The following is a 24,073-nucleotide window of genomic DNA, read 5'->3' on the forward strand; positions in this document are numbered from 1 at the left end:
TTGTGAGGTTTAAAAACCTTGGGGATTTCTGGTGAAAGAACCTTCTTCTCCACCGTAGGAAAATAACATATTGATTCGAACTATGTGGCTTGATGCACTCTGGGATTTCAACTTGAATACCCATCAACACCATTGTTGATTTTGGAGTTGGTGTCGATTTAACATCTAACGCATGTTGTAAATCAGAAATGCGTTTTTCGAAGTCCCGAGTTAACGCTCGGTTAAGAGTCTGAGCATGATCAGCAGCAGTGCGGAGTTGTAGAATGGTCCTTGAATCATGCTCACGTTCAGACTTGAGATAGCTATTTTCAGCTTGAAGATTCTGAATTTTCTGAGCCGAAAGAATGTTTTCTGTGTTGAGTTGATCATTTTCTTGTTGAAGCTTCCTAATTTGTACTTCAAGCGTCTGAATTTTGTCAGACAATGATTCTTTGGATTGTGAACAGTGTTGAGTGTTCCGGTTGCTGAGTTGTTTTAGGTACAAATCCAAGTCTTTAAGAAAATTCTCGTCATCACAGTCACTATAAAGCTCTTTCTTTGAATCTGAGTGATTATAAGGATTCACGGTGTGTTGAGATTGCTTCTTGTCGTCCATTAATAATGATTGGATGTCGAATCTGAATGATCTAAAAAATACACGAACTTTGAATTGTTAACTGCTATTAGGGCAAGTTGTTTGATGTTGGGCCCTGTAATTCAATAGTTTATGAAATAAAACTCAGTCCAAAACAAATGGGCCTCTAAATCGAGACTAGGCCTAGTTGATTGGTAGTCTTGAGCCTGTTAACAAACTCAATTAAATCCCTTGAAATTACGATACAGTGTCTTCTTCCCCAAATCAAATCACGATGTACCCTAGTTCCCAATTACTCGTACGTTTAAGCAACCCAAATCAATTACTCGTACGGTTCATCATCATCATCAGTAAAGTTCTAATTACCCGTACGTATCACCTTGTTCACTCGCATGAAATTAAAAACCACTCGTGAATATTCTCTGTATACTCAATCGTATGAATTATCGTTCAATCGTGTACCAAACTGCACGTGTCAGCCTTAATAAACTCACTCGAGAACTCAATCATGTAATCAAACGTAGGAAAAGCGGTTATGAAGATTGTGACGAATTTCGACTAAAACTGCAAATCGATTTTCTGATCTTCAAAATGAATCACGTAAGTTTCTGTACCTTTATTTGATCTTTTTATATCAAAATAGAACCCTAAAACACACTTTAATTTGATGAAATCTCAGATTTTAGTAAAAACCGCCATTTTGAGCTTCAAAAATCAAAATCTAAATCTGAGATGTTTCAGGTGATGATTTCTGAACTAAATGTGTTTGAAATTTATTAACTAACACTCGAAAGTCAGTAAATGATGCTAACAAAACCTAATTCGTTCCAATTTTATTCGATCAAAATGTTGACCGGAAACTTTGACTTGAAAATTGATTGATCGAACGTGTTTGTTGATCTGATCTGAGGATTCACGAAGCTCAATTGAATGATTTAGAACATATAACAGATATCAATTCGATCTAAACATATATTGATTGATCTAGAGACCTAGATCAGTTGACTTTTTCAGAAAAAGTCAAACTGTGATGAACACCTGATTAACCAATGAAACTGAGCACGAATTCGATCTGGATCGTTTAGGATTCACCTAATTACGCCCTGATACCAATTGTTAAACTCAATTTAGCTTCGAATTCGTGTTTGTGTGTTGGATGTGTGATATATCAGTGTGTATCTATATGTGTATATGTATGATGAAGATGAATAAGAATGAGACAGTAGCAGATCTTCAACACTTCATAGTGTTACAATTCATATAATCAAGATTAGTTACAAGTGTAGAGAAAATTGGTGTTGTGTGTGTGTTCAAGATGAGGGTGTTGGTGTTGTGTGGACTTAACAGAAACATATACCCAACTTAATTGGTGTTGTGTGGACTTAACAGAAACATATACCCAACTTAATTGTTTAGGTTAAATCAAAACGATTTTGTTTAATTCAGAACGAAAACTGAAAGAAAACTACAATGTCGATTAGTCATCCGATTACTCTATTCATCATAATCACGTGTCTGTTTCAATTTTCCGAGCTATGTGTTTTTTCATCCTTACATACCCTACAAACGCGTTGTTCAAAGAAAAACTACTAAATTAAGCTTCTGAATAAATAAAACATGATAAAGCACGGGTGACAATCTAGACCAAATTGTCAAATTAATTTTAAATGGGGTTAATTGGTTTAATTTTTTTTTTTATTTTTTTTATGAGTTGATTGGAGAAGTTTTTATCTTAAATGGTTTTAATGGGTCAACTGGAACATAAGAAAAAAAAATACACGAATCAAATGGGTCAAAAGTTACCCAAAATGTACTTTAAAGCATATAGCATGCTAAAGATGTATCAATAGTAATACATTACCATATTATTTCCCTATGACACACTAATCTAATAATGTAAAGCAGCCATATTTACTAAAATATGTTAACACTTATTTGGTACTCCATAGTAGACTTGTATCACAACCCCTTACAGGTGGTTTTCATCTTGATTGTCTTGCACATCACTATTTTAATTGACTTGTATCACTTCCTTTGATTGCGACTTCTTGCTATATATTTGCCGCAATCGTGTACTCAAAAGCAAGACCCGAGTCGATTATGTATTCAAACCAATATCCTATACTGGGTAAGGATACAACTATACCTAAACTGAATATTAGCATCCAAAGTTCCACTCAGTAATTCACGTGAAACACAGAGGCATGATCACGTATTAGCAATGACTTGCACAAATCCGGTTCCTATTTTAGCTGACCTATGCTAATTACGCATCGAAAGGAATGTACTTCTACTAATCTATTTGTTTTATATCTTTTATAGTTGTATACTTAAGCTCCAAATAAAAGTAATGCACATAAAACATGGTTGGATTTTGGTAACTACTATCTAACGGTACTAACTATTCGAAAAACTCAACTAATTTATACAGTTTTTATAAACAACTGTGCAACGTAGGGGCTGTAAACATTGTTTATAAAATAGAAAAGGAAAAAAATAAAAAAATAAAAAAACATGTGATCGGTATTTGACTAATCATCGAATGATAAAATAAGTACTGGTAATATATTATACGGGAGTTTAAAAAAAAAATTAAAATAAACTCACAGTCACCAACCCTAACATAATACGTAGTAACATAAAACAGTATATGATAGAGAAACATCATCGATGATCGACCGACCAATGATTCCGATCTCAGCAACTATACTACTGTCTCTCTCTGACTATGTTTCGATCAATATGTACATGATTAATCGTAAAAGGTAAAGCGTGCCCGATGACGTCATCATCATCCCTCGAATAAAACTAACTGACCAATCGTAAGAATATTTACAGATGAACAAACATTTGTTCAGCTTTCTCTTCACCCAAAAATTAAAGCACATTTTTTGCTCAACCCTTCAAAGGCTTGTCCCATGTGTTTCTGTACTCACTCACTATATACTCCGTACAATCTAACCATTTTTTTTTTTTTTTTCATTTTCTTAAAAGCATATATTTCAAAGAAAAAGTTGTACATGAAAACGTCGTTATTTAAAAGCAACAGTACGCATATTTTTGTAAGTTAACTTATCTAAAGTTGTCATGATGTGTCATATATTTGTGCTTTGGTAATATTGGTTAGTGTAAGAATCCATTAGACCATATATAACATTCCGTCAGTTTGAGGCGTTAGATGAGGTGCGAAACTGACGAAAACTGACGGAGCCTAACGAGCGTTAGTTGGACGTATGACACAAAATCAAAAACTCGTCAGATTTAATTAATATATATTTGTTATTATTAAATTATTTTTCCTCGCCCAATTTTCAATCAGATTTTACCACATCACTCACCCAATATTTGATACAAAAAACTGACACAACGGTTAAAAATATTAGAAACTGATATTGCCATGTCACAGTCAGATTGCACTTTTGACCAAAAAGTGCACTAATTGTCCGTGACGTTACGGTCACCATTAGAAATATTGGTCTTAAATCAATGGGTGTAAACTATCTTTGTTTAAAAAAATGGGTGTAATTGACTGAGTCGAGCTTTAGCTTGATTAGGCTCGGCTCATCTCGTGTTTGATATATACTTAGTATATATATTTTTTATGGTAATAAACTCATTCAGGTACAGCTTCCTACAAATATTTAAAATTTTTACGAATATGTTGATTTCACAAACTAATAATGATTGAAGGGTTAATTCGATAATGCTAGCTAAGCTATTAGTCTTTTGATCATCTCGGTTCTAATATGATAAGCTAGACTAAGCTCGAGTTTACTTGTTGTTCCCAGTCATCAAGCGAATAAGAAAGAGTTATTAAATCGAAAGGAAAATGTCTTCAGCTAATCACCCATAACATGTGTAATAACCGTAACATATCCCATGCTTTTTTTTTTTTAACAGCGATTGAGATCACCCGAGGGAGAATAAACCACCTGTTGCGATCATCTCCCATTTTGACTATGTCGATGCAACGATAATAACGTCGCCCCCATCGCTGCCCGGAAGGAAACTTTGAAACCGATCCAAGGGCACGGCCAAGTAAAACTCCCATCTCCTTTACCCCCCAAATGATATAGGAAATGTGTCATGGGTGGATACTTCATGACAGAGATGAAATTGTGTTTTTTAATATGTAGCCAACGAGGTCGAACTTCTGACCTCCTCTAAAGGAGGCAGGACACCAACCGCTGGACCACATCACAACTTCTATCCTATGCTTCTTGATTAGGTCCAGTTAAAAATGTTCACATTATAATTTTTCTTTATCAATAAGACCATTTGTAACGGTCTTAAGTGACGGCGTCACTTAGTGATGTGGCGGAAAAGAAACGCCGAAATCCTGCTTAACAGGGCGGCACTTGTTGACGTTTCTTTGGCGTAAGTTGAAAAGAGACGGAAGAAGAAACATGTGTTTCTTGATGTTTTTATTTTTTTATTAGTTTAAAAAGATTATTTTTATCTCCTTTTAATACTTAACCGAATTATATTTTTACACATCATCACAATACTTCTAACCAACACCAAAAACTAATACCACCTCTACTCCACCCAAACAAAAAACATGTCCTAATCATTAAAAAATGCAAAAAAAAACAAAAAAACACGAGCAAGAAATGTCACCCACCGTTACAAATGGTCTAATAATAAAAATTGTACAATTACAGAAAACTCGCAAATCTATTTTCATTATTACACTTGATAATTCATTTAAAATACTCAAACCAAAATCAAAATCAAACTTAACTTAATAAATATAAAACATAAAGTAACATTTCTAATATATATATATATATATATATATATATATATATATATATATATATATATATATATCGATTTTTCCATAGAATTAGGTATATATTTTTATACTTAGTGAAATGACCAGTTGAATCACTATATATATATATATATATATATATATATATATATATATATATATATATATATATATATATATATATATATATCGATTTTTCCATAGAATTAGGTATATATTTTTATACTTAGTGAAATGACCCGTTGAATCACAGTTTTGTTTAAACAAAATAGTTTAATAATATGTTTTACGTATTAAGTGAATGTAAATGCTAAAGTCATTTAGTTTAATGACCCGTGGAACCACAGATTCCGACTAACAAACATGATAATCAAATTATTGAAGTTTATAAAATGCATATAGCAAATAATGACAACGAAAGTGTACCACAAATATTTTACCTGGAACATATGATCCGCAATAATCAAAGATTTTTAAAGAGAGAATGCTAAACCATTAATATGAATGTAGGTGATATTGTTTTGAAATTCCGACTAAATAATATGCAGCAGAAAAAATTTTAAATTTAGAAATAAAATAATTGTTTAAGTTATATCGATTTTGCATTTATTTTTTATTATTATCATTTTACCTTTAATTGGTATTAATTAAGTGTATATAATTAAGATTAATTGTTATTTATGACATCATTATGGTGCTCTAAGAATTTTTCAATTTCTTTTTGAATTTTTTTTAAACTTGAAAAATGTTTATCTATGACATCATCATTTTAGACCATTTGTATCGGAACAAGGTGACGGCGTCACCTTGCCTGCGTGGCACACAAGAAAATCCGGAACAGAAGTATCGCGGCGGCACCTGCAGGCGTTTTGCCGGCGTCAGTCGCGAAGAGACGATGTAGGTTCCGGATGTCACTTTGTGATGATCCGAAAATTTCTGACCAAATTTAAACTTAATCTTTGTATGATTAACATTTCCGACACGATAAGCAAAGTCTGTAAAACTGAATCTCAAAATTTTGAACTATTCAAATACCTTTCGGTTGTTCTCGACGATTCGCGAACAATTATATGTATATAGATACATATATATATACTATAGCTTGAAAACGTAACAATGTATTAATTGTTTAATACCGTACATTAAACTTATTGGTTTAAATATTTATTTGAATATATATGATAAGTTGGAATATTAATTGTATGAATAACTTGCGATGTATATTTAAAACGTGTTTATGAATGTTGAAAATATATATTAACTTGGTCATAAAACGATTTGTTATTATATATATATATCAACAAATAGCGAGACAATGATTTATAAAAGTAAATGACCAAAACACTCAAAAGTTTAAGATACACTTAGAATGATATAGTTTATTGATAATTTAAGACTATATTTTGACAAAGGTACGAGTCACAAAACGTAAATTGCGAGTTTTCTAAGCGTACGAAAATGCGTTCGAGAAATCGAAATCGGGACATAAGTCGAGTGACAACGTACGAGTCATCGGAACGAAAATTACAAGTCAACTATGCACATGAATTTAATATAATATATAATTAATTATTTAAATTATATATATTATATTTAATTATGTCGACAAACAAGAAAATAAAAAATATGTGAGCTGGATCTGACGGCCATGCGATCGCATGGGAAATAGGCATAAAACCCATGCGAGTGCATGAGCTCATGCAAGTGCATGAGATTTGCACTAAAATCCCATGCACTCGCATGGGCATCAGAATCAGGAATTATGGCTATAAATACCAGGTTTCTGCTCGAGCTTTTTTACACTTATATTACTCCCTAAGTATTTATTTATTATAATAATAATAATAATAATAATAATAATAATAATAATTATTATTATTATTATTATTATTATTATTATTATTATTATTATTATTATATTATTAAGATTATTATTATTATTAATCTTAATATTTTTAGTAATATTATACATAAAATATTACGACAAGGTCATGAGCGTGTCACTTTCAAAACAAGTTTCAAACGGGATAGAACTAAGGAAATTATGAGTTATAGCTATGGAGGTTATGGGTAATGTTCATGGGTATTGTTCGCAAGTCAAACCTATCATCTCTGTTGCGTCTACGTACTTTCCTGCAATATTGAATCTCAATATTGATACGTGAGCATTCATATCTTATCTTTTATATATTAATAGTGTATACATGTCTAGTGCTCGAGTATATATTTATACATGCTTGTATGCTAAATTTCGTCGTTAAACAGTTTATAATGAATCACGAATTAAATACATATATTACTGGTAAAAGGTATATGATATACATGTTTTCGGAAAGCTGGCAAAAAATCAATAACTTTTCATTTAGAAATCGCGTAATTTCGATGAACGAATCAAAAGATATGGTCAACTGAATTATAATTGACGTTAATTGTCACGACCCGGAAAATTTCGACTAATTTTAAACTAAACTCTCGATACGATTTAATATTCTCGACACGATAAGATAAATCTGTTAGGTTGAGTCTCAAAAACTTTGAACCGTGTTCATGTATTCATTTGACCTTCGACCATTCCCAACAATTCACGAACCATAATATGTAAATATATGTATAACAATTGGAAACACACTAATTCATTGGTTTTCAAAATATATGTAACATTTTAAGGACGTAATAAAAATCTATTATAAAATGTATTTTTATATAAGATATTAAATCATACTTAAATAGCTTTGAACACTTTTACTAACGATAATTAAAGTGAATAATAGATAGTTTAGTTCATTGTTAACATATAATTTCTAATTGTATTTGGATTTTAAATTGAGCTCTTACTAGACTCACAGTAATGAAATAAGGAACTTTCAAACAAACAAACTAATTATTAACGGAACACGAAATTTAGTCTGTAATAGGCGACGACTAACTACTTGCACTTTTCTTAAATGAATGTAATACATCATTAATATTATTATATTCTTATTATTAATATATTTAATTGATATAGTACTATTGTTTTTCTGTGATTGAAACAATCAGGACACCACTTGGCATCCATCATTTTTATTGAATATTAAAATTTCTATGTTGTTGTTTTACTCACAATCATTCTTCTCTTTATATATATATGGGCACGAGAACACATACATACATATATGTTACATTTACATAAGCACATAGATACAATTTAATCGTTATGTTACTATCATAAAAGCATCTCAACTTTCCACTTCACCACCATCATGTGTTGCTACAGCTACATTGAAAAGAATCCCATGTTACTATTCCCTTGTGAATCATTGTTGAACATAATATCTATCATCTATCTTATTCTATATAAACATAGGTATATACACTTACACATACTTGATCACTCTCTATATTTTTTTTTCCATTTGTCAATCACCGGCCACTCTACCTTAACCATCTTCAACCTCAAACACCTCACCTATCTCGTCTGCTGCAAATCATCACCTCACGAACCAACACAACCCATATAATCCACCATTCTTTCATATTTTGTTGTCGAAAACCTATGCAACCGTCACCTTATAACCACCATAGAACCAAACCATCATCAACCTTTTGCTTAACCTTTTCTGTTTTAAAACAACAAGCGTCACCATCGAAACTAATCATCTCTACCTCCTATTTTGGGTTACTTTGAATAACACCACCTTGTTCTTTGTCTTCATGAATCACGATCAAAACCACATCCGATCATCTCTCCCAAGTCCCACCATCTGCTACTTCTTGTTTTGAACCACACCACACTTATTGTTTTTCAATTGTTATTTTATATTTGTTGCAGCTTAAATGCCACACACATACACGATGCATACAACATAAAATTCATCCACCATCACAACCTTCTAAAACGCTGCTGCTACAACGTGTTCCTACTAAACTGCCGCTAATAGTTGTTCCTGTCTTGAATCCAAAAACCACCTACGATCACCTCAAACCACCACTATAAACCACCATCACCAAACCCACTTAACTTCACACTGCTGCAACTGCAGCCTGTTAATGTTGCTGTTTATGATTGAGCTGCACCTGCATACCTGTTTCTGATATAACACAAAAACCCATTACCTGTGTTCGTTTTCTTTTCTCCTTTCTGTTCCGGTCCACACACAACACCTAAACTTCAAACCCCACTTGTTAATTAAATAAACCTATGATGATAAAGATGGTATTGTTTTATATGAATGAAAAGATGAGATGGAAAGATGTTTTTTTCTTGTGGCCGACAGATAAGGAATCAATCACCACTTGGACGGGGACCCATTCCCTAATAAACCGTGAAACCCTTTATTTTAAACCACGACATATTCATACTTCTAAATGGGCTACTGTTTTGGGCTGTTAGCGAATTCATTGATTTCTTGCCGAAGCCCAACACTAAACATACTGAACGTTTATTTTTTTTACTATATGATATTCTGTTTAAACAAAAAGATGATGAAGATGGGTAAATACGAGATGATGATGATGATGATAGATATGTACTGCGATGATGATGCTCACGAAATAATGATGATGATTATGATATCACGATGATGTTATAATCAGTTTATGATAATGAGGATAACCGAGTTGATAATGATGAGTATGGTGAATACATAAAAAGAGAACGATAGTGAGATGATGATTGATATAGATGATGATTGGATAATGAATATGATAAGTATATCTTAAGTTAATGATGATAATTATGATGATAATGATGATTCGATTAATATGGTGATGAAGTGGTTAAAGCAAATTAATCTGTGGGTTATCTAAGTAAAACAAAACAACTTAGATGGTTCAGAGTGTTGTTTAAACCGAGAGGTCTCGGGTTCGAGCCCGGGCTATGACCATTTTTTTTTTTGGAAAAGCTAGTAAGATATCTATTATTATTATTATTATTATTATTATTATTATTATTATTATTATTATTATTATTATTATTATTATTATTATTATTATTATTATTATTATTATTATTACCATTATTATTATTATCAATATTATTATTATCATTATCATTAAAAATTATTATTATTATTAAAAATAACATTATTATTAAAGTTATCATTATAATTAAAATTATCATTTTAATCAAAAGTATCATCATAAGTATCATCATTTTAATATATTATTATTATCATTACTATTATTTTGACAATAATATTATTATTTTTATACTATTATTATTATTATTATTGTAAAATAAAATAACTTTATATTTATATCAATATTATTTTAACAAATAACTATTAGTTATATAAAACTATATTCACTACATATAACATAACTATATTAATACCTTTATAATAAATATTAATAAATATAATTAATTAGGTTATTAATGAAACACATGACTAAAATAACAATTAAATCACTAATAATATATAAAGTTGTTCGAATACCATTATATATGTTAACATATATATAAATGATATAGGTTCGTGAATCCGAGGTCAACCCTACACTTGTTTAATGACGTCATATGTATTTTTACTACAAAATACAGTATTGTGAGTTTCATTTGCTCCCTTTTTAATTGCTTTTGCAATATATATTTTTGGGCTGAGAATACATGCGCTGTTTTATAAATGTTTTACGAAATAGGCACAAGTACTAAAATCAATTCTTTATGGGTTTAAACCAGAAATATACCCTTAGCTTGGTAACATTAAACTACTTGTCTATGTACGGTAGGTGCGAATCCTAAAGATAGATCTATTGGGCCTGACAAACCCCATCCTGACTATGGGATGCTTTAGTACTTCGAGGTTATTTTAAACACACCTGATCTGGTGTACTTCAGAGGGTAAAACATGAACGTTAAGGCTTGTTACCGGGTGCCTACAACTTATAGAATACTTTTATACACTTGCAAGTGTACATATATTTATAAACGGAAATCTTGTGGTCTATTAATATATTGAAATGATTGTTATGATAAACCTATGAACTCACCAACCTTTTGGTTGACACTTTTAAGCATGTTTATTCTCAGGTATGAAAGAAATCTTCCGCTGTGCATTTGCTCATTTAAAGACATTACTTGGAGTCGATCATCGCAATGGGACCAAATGTTGATGACTTCGTCCAGGAGGATTATGACGGGTTGTTACAGTTGGTATCAGAGCGGTGGTCATAGTGAACCAGGTCTTACATTAGTATGTCTAACTAGGAGTTGTTAGGATGCATTAATGAGTCTGGACTTCGACCTAGTATTTGTTAGGTTATATTAATGAGTCTAGACTTGAACCTGGTAGGCATGTTAAAAGTTTTTGCTTACCACCATTTGTCGAAAGATATATACTTATCATTTTCAGTCTCGACACGTCTTATTGCAATTATCGCATAGAAAGTGTACAGACGAATTCATATCCCATTACATTAAAATTTGTCTGACACGTTTCTAAAATTCCCTCCGTAACCTACGGGATCTTCTGTACTAAATATAGAAATTCTATGTAATTAGAATATCATCTGATATTTGAAGATCATTACATATCGAAAACCCTTTATCTAACCGTACCAAATGGAACTCACAACTAGTTCAAATCCCTCCGAATCCGATGTGGAGTTTCACCTAAGCTCCGAAAGAAGTGTTACTATAATGAATCAACCAATCAGCCATCCCCAATTCATCTGATGGGTCCGTAGTCTACTTAATTATTGGAGACAAGAAGAAGGTGATCCCTTCCATTCACCACATTGCCCTCTTGGCGAAGAACCTGATGCACTTACCGGTGAACCTATCCGAAACACCATTTTTAGCCTCATCTCTAGGGTAGCTCGTCACGATTATCTTCTATTTAAAATTCTAAACCTTATTCATCCGCTCGTTCCGACCGACAATCATCCCAGAGTAAAAGAAGAAGTCAACGAGCTTCGCGCTCGAGTAGTGGCTTTGGAGAATATGGTGCAAAACTTACCAGCTTCAGCAGCATCACCGGCACCAACAGTACCACCAGTATCAACAGCTGTACCATCAACAACACAAGCCTCAACATCTCATTCTGTACATCGAGCATAATTTTCGTTCTACGTATCGTTCTACACCGACTATCTTTGTTCTACATATCATTCTATATCAATTACCTTTGTTCTACATGACGATTATGTAATCTCTAATGTTTTAGAGATTATATATTCTTATTCTAACGGTAAATCAAATGAGTCTAATATCATATTGACTCATTAAATTCATGATTACATCTGAAGAAAATATATATGTAAGTATATTTTCATAAAGATTGTAATTAAAAATTCTTTCGTACAAACTGTTAATGGTGAAAATATTTTAACGGGTAGGTAATACCCGAGGAATATTTTGATTTCACATTAATAAGTTACATTGTACATTCTTCAAATCTAATTCAACGGTCATTTACTATCTTACTTACATCTACAGATATACGAATCCGTTCACCACAGAATAACCATTTTCATTCAATTTCATATAGGATTTTGATATCTCAGAATCCAACAAGTGGCATAATGAAGAAAACATTGGACAAAATAAAATTTGTTAGAAACAAACAAATTAATTATAAAGAATTTTGTTAAGAATCCACGCTAACTGTTCCTAGCTAACTGGTTACAATTTAATTATCGCAATTTAATTATCGCAATTTATATTCTCGCAATTTTATTTACCGTCATTTAAATACTGTTATTTATTTTACGTACTTTACATATCGTCGGATAAATCGGGACACATGTACACAATACGTCGGATTAATTCTGAGACAATAAGTTGTACACGGGTCATGATACGTATTTATTAATTCGAATATTTGGTACATCCTAACACAATAAGTATACAATACGTTTTGATAAATCCTAAGACAATACGTACACAATACGTCTTAGTTAATTCTAAGACAATACGTTTACAATACGTCTCTGGGTTGATGCAAAGACAATACGTATACAATACGTTGTTGGGTAATTCTAAGATTATATATATATAAACCGATTATTGGACTATCAACTAAGGACTGCCATTATTGGACAATTAAAATGAATTAAAATATTGATTATAACATATGAAACTAAACAATTCTTCAAGTTTGCCACTTGATTTCATCTTAAACAATCTTTTGTATCTTGACGATTACCATCTCCGTTCAAAATTTTCGATATTCTTGAAAATCCTCGGTTTGATAACCGATGATCCAGATCCGTTAACTTTGAAAATGCTGACGAAGCAGCATGTTGTAGATTGCCTTAATGGCCAAAAGTTGATAATAAAGAATGGAACGCTCGATAGAAAATTTGGTACTGAAAAACGGATTGAGCTAACCACGAAGGAGACCAAGGACAAATACAAGGAACAAACTCTGTATTTAAAGAAACCAGGTAATTCTGGATCCAATGAAATCTTCAGCGAATATCTTGCTCCTCACTCATGTTAAAATCTTGCGGAAAATTTTTCATCATCATCTTTCGAACTTAGAAATTCCAAAATATCATCATAAAATATCTTCGATATTTCTGAGGATATTTTCATAAATATTATTGTCTGAAATTATCTACCTCTTTGTGTTTTCTTTATTTCATTATATTGGAAACTTCTGTAAAATATAAGTATAAATTATGAATGAATTGTGGAGAAGTGTTGGGAATTGAAGCATGAGTTAGTATAATATAATTGCCCTTGGCCAACGTGATTATGTTACAGTAAGTCATGCTGGAAGTTCTATTGGAACATGATGATTCACAGATCATAACGTCATCATGTGCCATGTTACATAACTCTTTCATTCTACTTAACCTCTGAACATATCAAGAAAATATATTCTTGATAATTCCATCCTCAGGGATTCTGGTAATTTGAAAAATCAAATCGTGCTAATACATTCCTCTCTGTTTAGAATACTATAATCATTCGAAACTCCATACTTACGAATTCTGAACCATTACTCGCTTTATTAGAGGCCGAAAAGAGAATAAAAAGTCAAAGAGCTCCAAGATATAAGGGAAAATATAAAGCCCGATAATAACGCATAAATTACAAACCGTGTATATCAATGTTTATCGCAACATAAAGACACGGGAGAATTAAAAACACTATAACCCCAAGGGCAAAGTAGAAGTAAGCAGATTCCTCTGGTGGAAGTTGGAAAAGGAGAATGATGGTTGTGATAGTAAGGATAAGGACAAGGATCAGAACTAAATTTAGCATTTTCATAAATTTTTGAATTTGGGAATTGAGTATAGGAATGCTAAAAGTAATGGAATGGAAGAAGTTAATTTATAGTGAAATATCTAATAGAAAAATCAAGGCAGATCTCCGCATTTAATTAGAGAATCTTAATTTTCTTATTCGCCGAAGAATCAAATCATTTAGATTTAGAAGATTTTCTTTAAATTCATGGAATTTCAGAATTCCACCAAGACAACGTCAAAAGGAAAGAAGCACCTTATTTTTTTTAAAATTCAATTGTGATCACGTCAAAAGTTAAATCTCTATCTCAATCCTTTGTGATAGCTTCACCTATACTCTTCAAGTAATCGAATTGTTTTATCCATTTACTCGATGATGATAAAACTCTATTTATCCACTCATATTCGTCATGAAAACATTCTTATTGTTAGCCATGACGACTACACTCAAATTTTGGGACGAAATTTCTTTAACGGGTAGGTACTGTCACGACCCGGAAAATTTTGACTAATTTTAAACTAAACTCTCGATACGATTTAATATTCTCGACACGATAAGAGAAATCTGTTAGGTTGAGTCTCAAAAACTTTGAACCGTGTTCATGTATTCATTTGACCTTCGACCATTCCCAACAATTCACGAACCATAATATGTAAATATATGTATAACAATTGGAAACACACTAATTCATTGGTTTTCAAAATATATGTAACATTTTAAGGACGTAATAAAAATCTATTATAAAATGTATTTTTATATAAGATATTAAATCATACTTAAATAGTTTTGAACACTTTTACTAACGATAATTAAAGTGAATAATAGATAATTTAGTTCATTGTTGACATATAATTTCTAATTGTATTTGGATTTTAAATTGAGCTCTTAATAGACTCGTAGTAATGAAATAAGGAACTTTCAAACAAACAAACTAATTATTAACGGAACACGAAATTTATTCTGTAATAGGCGATGACTAACTACTTGCACGTTTCTTAAATGAATGTAATACATCATTAATATTATTATATTCTTATTATTAATATATTTAATTGATATAGTACTATTGTTTTTCTGTGATTGAAACAATCAGGACACCACTTGGCATCCATGATTTTTATTGAATATTAAAATTTCTATGTTGTTGTTTTACTCACAATCATTCTTCTCTTTATATATATATGGGCACGAGAACACATACATACATATATGTTACATTTACATAAGCACATAGATACAATTTAATCGTTATGTTACTATCATAAAAGCATCTCAACTTTCCACTTCACCACCATCCCGTGTTGCTACAACTACATTGAAAAGAATCCCATGTTACTATTCCCTTGTGAATCATTGTTGAACATAATATCTATCATCTATCTTATTCTATATAAACATAGGTATATACACTTACACATACTTGATCACTCTCTATATTTTTTTTTTCATTTGTCAATCACCGGCCACTCTACCTTAACCATCTTCAACCTCAAACACCTCACCTATCTCGTCTGCTGCAAATCATCACCTCACGAACCAATACAACCCATATAATCCACCATTCTTTCACTTTTTGTTGTCGAAAACCTATGCAACCGTCACCTTATAACCACCATAGAACCAAACCATCATCAACCTTTTGCTTAACCTTTTCTGTTTTAAAACAACAAGCATCACCATCGAAACTAATCATCTCTACCTCCTGTTTTGGGTTACTTTGAATAACACCACCTTGTTCTTTGTCTTCATGAATCACGATCAAAACCACATCCGATCATCTCTCCCAAGTCCCACCATCTGCTACTTCTTGTTTTGAACCACACCACACTTATTGTTTTTCAATTGTTATTTTATATTTGTTGCAGCTCAAATGCCACACACATACACGATGCATACAACATAAAATTCATCCACCATCACAACCTTCTAAAACGCTGCTGCTACAACGTGTTCCTACTAAACTGCCGCTAATAGTTGTTCCTGTCTTGAATCCAAAAACCACCTACGATCACCACAAACCACCACTATAAACCACCATCACCAAACCCACTTAACTTCACACTGCTGCAACTGCAGCCTGTTAATGTTGCTATTTATGATTGAGCTGCACCTGCATACCTGTTTCTGTTCTATCCGTTGTTCACAAAACCCTAATAAAAATATAATACAAAAACCCATTTCCTGTGTTCGTTTTCTTTTCTCTTTTCTGTTCCGGTCCACACACAACACCTAAACTTCAAACCCCACTTGTTAATTAAATAAACCTATGATGATAAAGATGGTATTGTTTTATACGAATGAAAAGATGAGATGGAAAGATGTTTTTTTCTTGTGGCCGACAGATAAGGAATCAATCACCACTTGGAAGGGGACCCATTCCCTAATAAACCGTGAAACCCTTTATTTTAAACCACGACATATTCATACTTCTAAATGGACTACTGTTTTGGGCTGTTAGCGAATTCATTGATTTCTTGCCGAAGCCCAACACTAAACATACTGAACGTTTATTTTTTTTACTATATGATATTCTGTTTAAACAAAAAGATGATGAAGATGGGTAATTACAAGATGATAGATATGTACTGTGATGATGATGCTCACGAAATAATGATGATGATTATGATATCACGATGATGTTATAATCAGTTTATGATAATGAGGATAACCGAGTTGATAATGATGAGTATGGTGAATACATAAAAAGAGAACGATAGTGAGATGATGATTGATATAGATGATGATTGGATAATGAATATGATAAGTATATCTTAAGTTAATGATGATAATTATGATGATAATGATGATTCGATTAATATGGTGATGAAGTGGTTAAAGGAAATTAATCTGTGGGTTATCTAAGTAAAACAAAACAACTTAGATGGTTCAGAGTGTTGTGTTAAACCGAGAGGTCTCGGGTTCGAGCCCGGGCTATGACCATTATTTTTTGGAAAAGCTAGTAAGATATCTACTACTATTATTATTATTATTATTATTATTATTATTATTATTATTATTATTATTATTATTATTATTATTATTATTATTATTATTATTATTATTATTATTATTATTATTATTATTATTATTATTATTACCATTATTATTATTATCAATATTATTATTATCATTATCATTATCATTAAAAATTATTATTATTATTAAAAATAACATTATTATTAAAGTTATCATTATAATTAAAATTATCATTTTAATCAAAAGTATCATCATAAGTATCATCATTTTAATATATTATTATTATCATTACTATTATTTTGACAATAATATTATTATTTTTATACTATTATTATTATTATTGTAAAATAAAATAACTTTATATTTATATCAATATTATTTTAACAAATAACTATTAGTTATATAAAACTATATTCACTACATATAACATAACTATATTAATACCTTTATAATAAATATTAATAAATATAATTAATTAGGTTATTAATGAAACACATGACTAAAATAACAATTAAATCACTAATAATATATAAAGTTGTTCGAATACCATTATATATGTTAACATATATATAAATGATATAGGTTCGTGAATCCGAGGTCAACCCTACACTTGTTTAATGACGTCATATGTATTTTTACTACAAAATACAGTATTGTGAGTTTCATTTGCTCCCTTTTTAATTGCTTTTGCAATATATATTTTTGGGCTAAGAATACATGCGTTGTTTTATAAATGTTTTACGAAATACGCACAAGTACTAAAATCAATTCTATGTGGGTTTAAACCAGAAATATACCCTTAGCTTGGTAACATTAAACTACTTGTCTATGTACGGTAGGTGCGAATCCTAAAGATAGATCTATTGGGCCTGACAAACCCCATCCTGACTATGGGATACTTTAGTACTTCGAGGTTATTTTAAACACACCTGATCTGGTGTACTTCAGAGGGTAAAACATGAACGTTAAGGCTTGTTACCGGGTGCCTACAACTTATAGAATACTTTTATACACTTGCAAGTGTACATATATTTATAAACGGAAATCTTGTGGTCTATTAATATATTGAAATGATTGTTATGATAAACCTATGAACTCACCAACCTTTTGGTTGACACTTTTAAGCATGTTTATTCTCAGGTATGAAAGAAATCTTCCGTTGTGCATTTGCTCATTTAAAGACATTACTTGGAGTCGATCATCGCAATGGGACCAAATGTTGATGACTTCGTCCAGGAGGATTAGGACGGGTTGTTACATTAATTGGAATTGCTTTTGAATATGCAATTAATATTTAAACAACCTGTTTATGAGATTGATAAAATACTACTAGCCAAGTAAATGAATCCTTATATAAGGCACGTCTCGTTTTGTTGAACAATTGTCAAAATTGACTTTTTGAAATGACTTTTGATAACTTTTGTATGTCGATCTCGAGCATTAGGATTGTGATACACTATAACCCAACCTAGTTTATTAGACATGTATTGACCAACATATGTTCTCTAGGTTGAGATCTACGGTTAATCTTGCATTTCGAGTTACGGTCACTTTTTGATGAATGACCTTATGTGCTGCTAAGGTGAGTTTCATTTGCTCCCTTTTTAATTGCTTTTGCAATATATATTTTTGGGCTGAGAATACATGCACTTTATTTTAAACGCAATGGATACAAGTACATACTAAATTCTACACTGAGTTTGAACCGAAAATCCCTTAGCTTTGGTAACTAGTAACTGCCAGTTATAAGAACTGGTGGGCGCGAGTAGTAGTATATGGATCCATAGGGCTTGATATCACCGTCCGAGCTAGAGCGCTAGCCTTTTAACGGACGTATGCTATTTGAGAAGCGTTGATGTGCGAAAAGTGTCGTATAAAATTGTCTTGTAAATAATATGGAAAAATACCGATTTAAGATTGCTACACACTAACGGGCAGTGTACCCGATCGTGTAGTAGTATAGAAACTGGTTTAGTTCCGTGTATCGTTCCAAGGACAGTTATATCAGTCAAACTAGAATTAGAAACTATATTATGATTAACTAAGTGAATTAAAGTAAAAGTACAAGTTTTATGTTTTGTGGCTGTTTTAACGATTTAGCCAAATCAAAGAAGGTTAAATGTAAAAACAATATTTTTAGTCTTTTGGTTTATAAGATGCAAATAAATACAAATAAAGCAAGTAAAATAGTTTTGAATTAAATCAAAGAGATGAAATGTTTATCTAGATATTTTACCCTCGGTATTGGATGTAAATTAGATATTAAGCCCTGATTGAATAATTATGTGTGTAGTTATCTAATAGGTTCACTAAGAGTTCTCTCGGATAAACACGCAAATACAATAACAAGATCAAGGGTTCCCTTTTCACTATGGTTCTTGTATTTGTAATCAAATAACTATAAGCATGCTAATCACCTAAACCGACTCGCCAAGAGTTCTCTTTAGCAAGTACTCAAACTAGAATTACTAAGCGAGGGTTCCCTATAACTTAGACCTTTTCGTTTGTGACTAGTTGATCAACAAGATCAAAGACTTGAATAACAATTGTCTTTGCGTTCGCTCTACAAAATTCATTCCTATTTTGTTTAACCGTTTTAATCTAGTTTACCCCCTTGGTCCGGTTTAGCATACAATCAATCTAAGACAAGTTGATTGTAAATCAATATGATACATCAACAAGAGTTCTCTTTATCAACAACATATCAATTAACTAGATACAAATGGTTTTAACAACAATAAGCATGGTTCTCAATTCAAGCTTCAATCTATCACGCATAATACATTCAATCAATAAGATTACATCCAATACCTTGGTTATTAATCTAGACAAACATTATAGAAACTAGCCAACAATCATGGTAACAGACAACAATACAATCAAATTATAAACTGAAATCATTTCTGAGAACAAATGAATAACCTACAAGAACAAGAGTTCTTGGATGAAGAAGATGTTGATGGATGATGCCTTGATGTTGAGCCTCTTCAAAGAGGTTGGAATTCTCCAATATGCTCCTGAAAATCGTCTCTAAAACTCTCTGGTTCGTAACTCTAATGAAACAGTCCCAAAAATGAGGTTTTAAGGTGGAGAAATTAGGTAAAAAGCAGAAAAGTCGGGTACACCTACTTTGGGACGTCGTCCTAAAAGGCAGGACGGCGTCCCACTTTACAGAGCAAGACGGCGTCCCAAATCTGCAAGACGGCGTCCCAGTTAAAAGGCCAGGACGGCGTCCTGGGTCCCTAGACGGCGTCCTGGTTGGATTTAAGGCACTGTTTCGTTTTCTTTTTAATATTAGCTCATTTGGACGAAGCCTAACATATCGGAAGCATTGTTATATCATTTTAGAGTGCTATCTTGACCCTAACTCGTATCGGGATCAACCAATGTCATAAATCATCGAAATTCTTTGCAAATCATTCTTCCGATACAAATTCGCGCATCTTGTCTTATTACTTGTAGATCACCTTCATTATCTTCGATTATAGAGCGTTTTAAGTGATATTGCGATAGATATATATGATGTAATTGAGCAATATCAAGCGTACACGTTTGTTTGCGTGTATTATTAAGATGATTATACAAAGGGTATAAAATATATATACGTTAAGTTTAGTTACCAGGGTGCTCAATTTCGTAGAATATTTTGATAAACATTTCTGGATGAAACAACTGAAAACTTGTGATTCACCTTTATATACAGATTATGCGCAACATTAAAACTATGAACTCACCAACCTTTGTGTTGACACTTTTAAGCATGTTTATTCTCAGGTTTCTAGAAGTCTTCCGTTGTTTGCTTATATGTGATACAAGCTATGTGCATGGAGTCATACATGCTTTATTCAAGAAAACTTTGCATTCACAAAATCATCACCGTGTATCTTATTTTGACTTCATTGTCAACGGATGTATTATGGTAAACTATTATTTATGGTGATTGTCTATATGTAGAAATCATCAAACGTTAAAAACCTTAGAAATTGATATTCATTTATTGTGTACCTTTTGAAAAGAATGCAATGTTTACAAAACGTATCATATAGAGGTCAAATACCTCGCAATGAAATCAATGAATGACGTGTTCGTCCATATAGATTTGGAGCGATCGTCACACACTTACACGTGGCAGTTTGTGGTTGGCTCGCTTTTTTTTACCGTTGCTTATAAAAAAAAATTGTTTGATTTTTTTACTTTTCATTTTCTATATATATCTATATGAATTTGTCATTTTAACACACACTCTTCCATTTCCTTCTTATTTTCTTATCAAATTACATACAATCTACAATTTTAATTTGTTCCAAATGGATAAAACTTTCAAAATGCTAGAGTTTCTTGTGGATGATTCGGATGACGAAAAGATTGTTAGTTTTGTTAATAGTCTGACGCAAGAAGAAGTCGATGGAGAGGCAAGTAGTTCTCGAGTCCCTCGATCTCGGGTTTATATAGCTAGGGATCGAGAAGATGCGGCTATAAGGTTATACAATGATTATTTTGCGGAGTCACTGGTGTTTCCCGACAAATATTTTAAACCACGTTTTCGAATGAGTCGTGAGTTATTTCTTCGAATTGTTGAAGGTATATCTAATTTTAATAGTGCCGTTATTCCTGACTATTTTATTTATTTCCGAGAACGGCCCAATGCAACGGACCGTCAAAGTTTGACAATTCTCCAAAAGTGCACAGCGGCCATACGTCAAATGGCGTATGGAACAACTCCTGATTTGTTTGATGAATATATAAAAATTGGGGAGAAAACGGCTGTGTTGTGTCTTGAAAATTTTGTCAATGCGTATTTCATTTGTTTGCTAGACAGTATTTGCGAAAACCAACTGCCGAAGATATTGCTAAACTTTATAATTTTCATGCACAAAAACATGGTTTACCGGGTATGTTAGGTAGTATCGATTGTATGCATTGGGAGTGGAAGAATTGTCCTGTTGCTTGGCAAGGACAATACACAAGAGGTGATCAGAAAGGGCCTTCTGTTATGCTTGAGGCAGTCGCCTCACAAGATTTGTGGATATGGCATGCATTCTTTGGTATGGCAGGTTCGAACAATGACAACATACTTTCCTAAGCACGATAACTTAAATTCCTAACAACTATCTTCAACAAACATAATCATCAATCTTCGTAATCGCGGATATCGTATTGCTGCCGCGGCTGAGATTCAGGGACAGCTTCATCTTCACTTGCCTCAATTGCGTAGCTTTCATCAATCCATTCGGTGTAAAGCGTAATTGGTTGGTTATGTAACAAGGCTCGCCCAATCACACCAAACCAATCGTGATCTTCTTCTAGTAGCGAGGCAGGAGCGTTGGGTTTTTTGAAACACCATATTTGTTTTGTGGGATAGATTATGTCTCGCTGGAGCAACTCAAGCAACGACATATAATTTTGACACTTACGAACATCCATGTAATAATCTCGTGTTGCATACAGGTGAAAATTCATCAATTCTCGATCAAATTCACCTCCGTAATGAACTTTTTAACAACATTTAACGGACTCATTTCGAAGTGTGTGTTTTATGATTTGAGAGATTTAGAAGAGATGAAGTGTGTGTTATGATTTGAGAAGAGTGGTTGTATATATAGGGGTAAAAAGTAGCCCTTTTTTGAAAAAATAAATTAATAAATAAATAAAAATAAAACGGGTTAAGTAATATAGCCGTTATAATTTAAAAATATTTTTAAAATAAATAAATAAAACAGAAAAAGAAAAATAAAATGTCACATCAGCTTTCCACTCAAAGTGACACCAACAAAGAAACGCCACCACTACTCCACTCAAAAAAGAATCACGTCCTACTCATTCAAAAAGTGCAAAAAGACAAATGACAACACAAAAAACGTCTTCAACCAAGTGGTTTTAGACTTTAATAGAAACTATAGATATTGAAATTAAATTAGATAGCATCTATATCTATATTTAACCACTTAAAAAATAAAAAATAAAATATATTATATATTTGATGATGATTTGACCAATACCTAAATGGCTAAATGGCATTAACTCAATTTTAATTTCGAGTTTTGTTCCCAGCTCGTTTGAAATTCATGACGGTAGTTTTTATTGAACAAAAATAGTTAACGTTCGTCATAACTTTTAAACAAAAATTTAACGTTCGTCAGAACTTTTAAACAAAAATTCATTTGTTTTCTTTTAAATAAAATTCATGAATATTCTACAATATAATATGACAAAGTTCGTCATTTAAAAAATAGTTTTTTATTGAATTCATAGTATGCACTCACATAAGTACGATATGATACAAGTTTACCAATTAGTGACAAAATATAATTTCACAGTTTCACTATTACGTTTACATGGTTAAAACTAAAAAGGCATTCCTTTATCAGAAGGAATGATAAGAAACTGTCAATGTTCGTCAATGGAATCAAAAGTTACCAGCGGACGATACACAAACATTGAACCATCAAGTCAGTAGTATACATATTGTCCGAAGTATATTCATTTGAAGTATACACAGGTGTCTCGGGCACATGTGCGAAATGTGTGGCCGAACAAGTTTTACAGGGCCCAAAATTTTAAAAATCATATA

At 31.9% G+C, this 24,073-nt stretch overlaps 1 protein-coding gene across 1 annotated transcript; it reads left to right on the top strand.

The window, feature by feature from the left end:
* Positions 1-21,809: 21,809 nt before the first annotated feature.
* LOC139874640 (uncharacterized) lies at positions 21,810-22,585 on the top strand. The gene is made up of 2 exons (XM_071862042.1): positions 21,810-22,231; positions 22,318-22,585. Exons 1-2 carry the CDS (start codon positions 21,810-21,812, stop codon positions 22,583-22,585), a joined length of 690 nt encoding a protein of 229 aa, XP_071718143.1.
* The last annotated feature ends 1,488 nt before the right edge of the window (positions 22,586-24,073 follow it).

This window comes from Rutidosis leptorrhynchoides, chromosome 11 (genome assembly GCF_046630445.1).
Source record: "Rutidosis leptorrhynchoides isolate AG116_Rl617_1_P2 chromosome 11, CSIRO_AGI_Rlap_v1, whole genome shotgun sequence".
NCBI classification, from domain to species: domain Eukaryota; kingdom Viridiplantae; phylum Streptophyta; class Magnoliopsida; order Asterales; family Asteraceae; genus Rutidosis; species Rutidosis leptorrhynchoides.

Coding starts and splice junctions, on each gene's coding strand:
- LOC139874640 (XM_071862042.1), top strand. CDS start 21,810: ATGGATAAAACTTTCAAAATGCTAGAGTTTCTTGTGGATGATTCGGAT. Junction 22,232..22,317: donor TATGGAACAACTCCTGATTT/GTTTGATGAATA, acceptor TTTGTTTGCTAG/ACAGTATTTGCGAAAACCAA.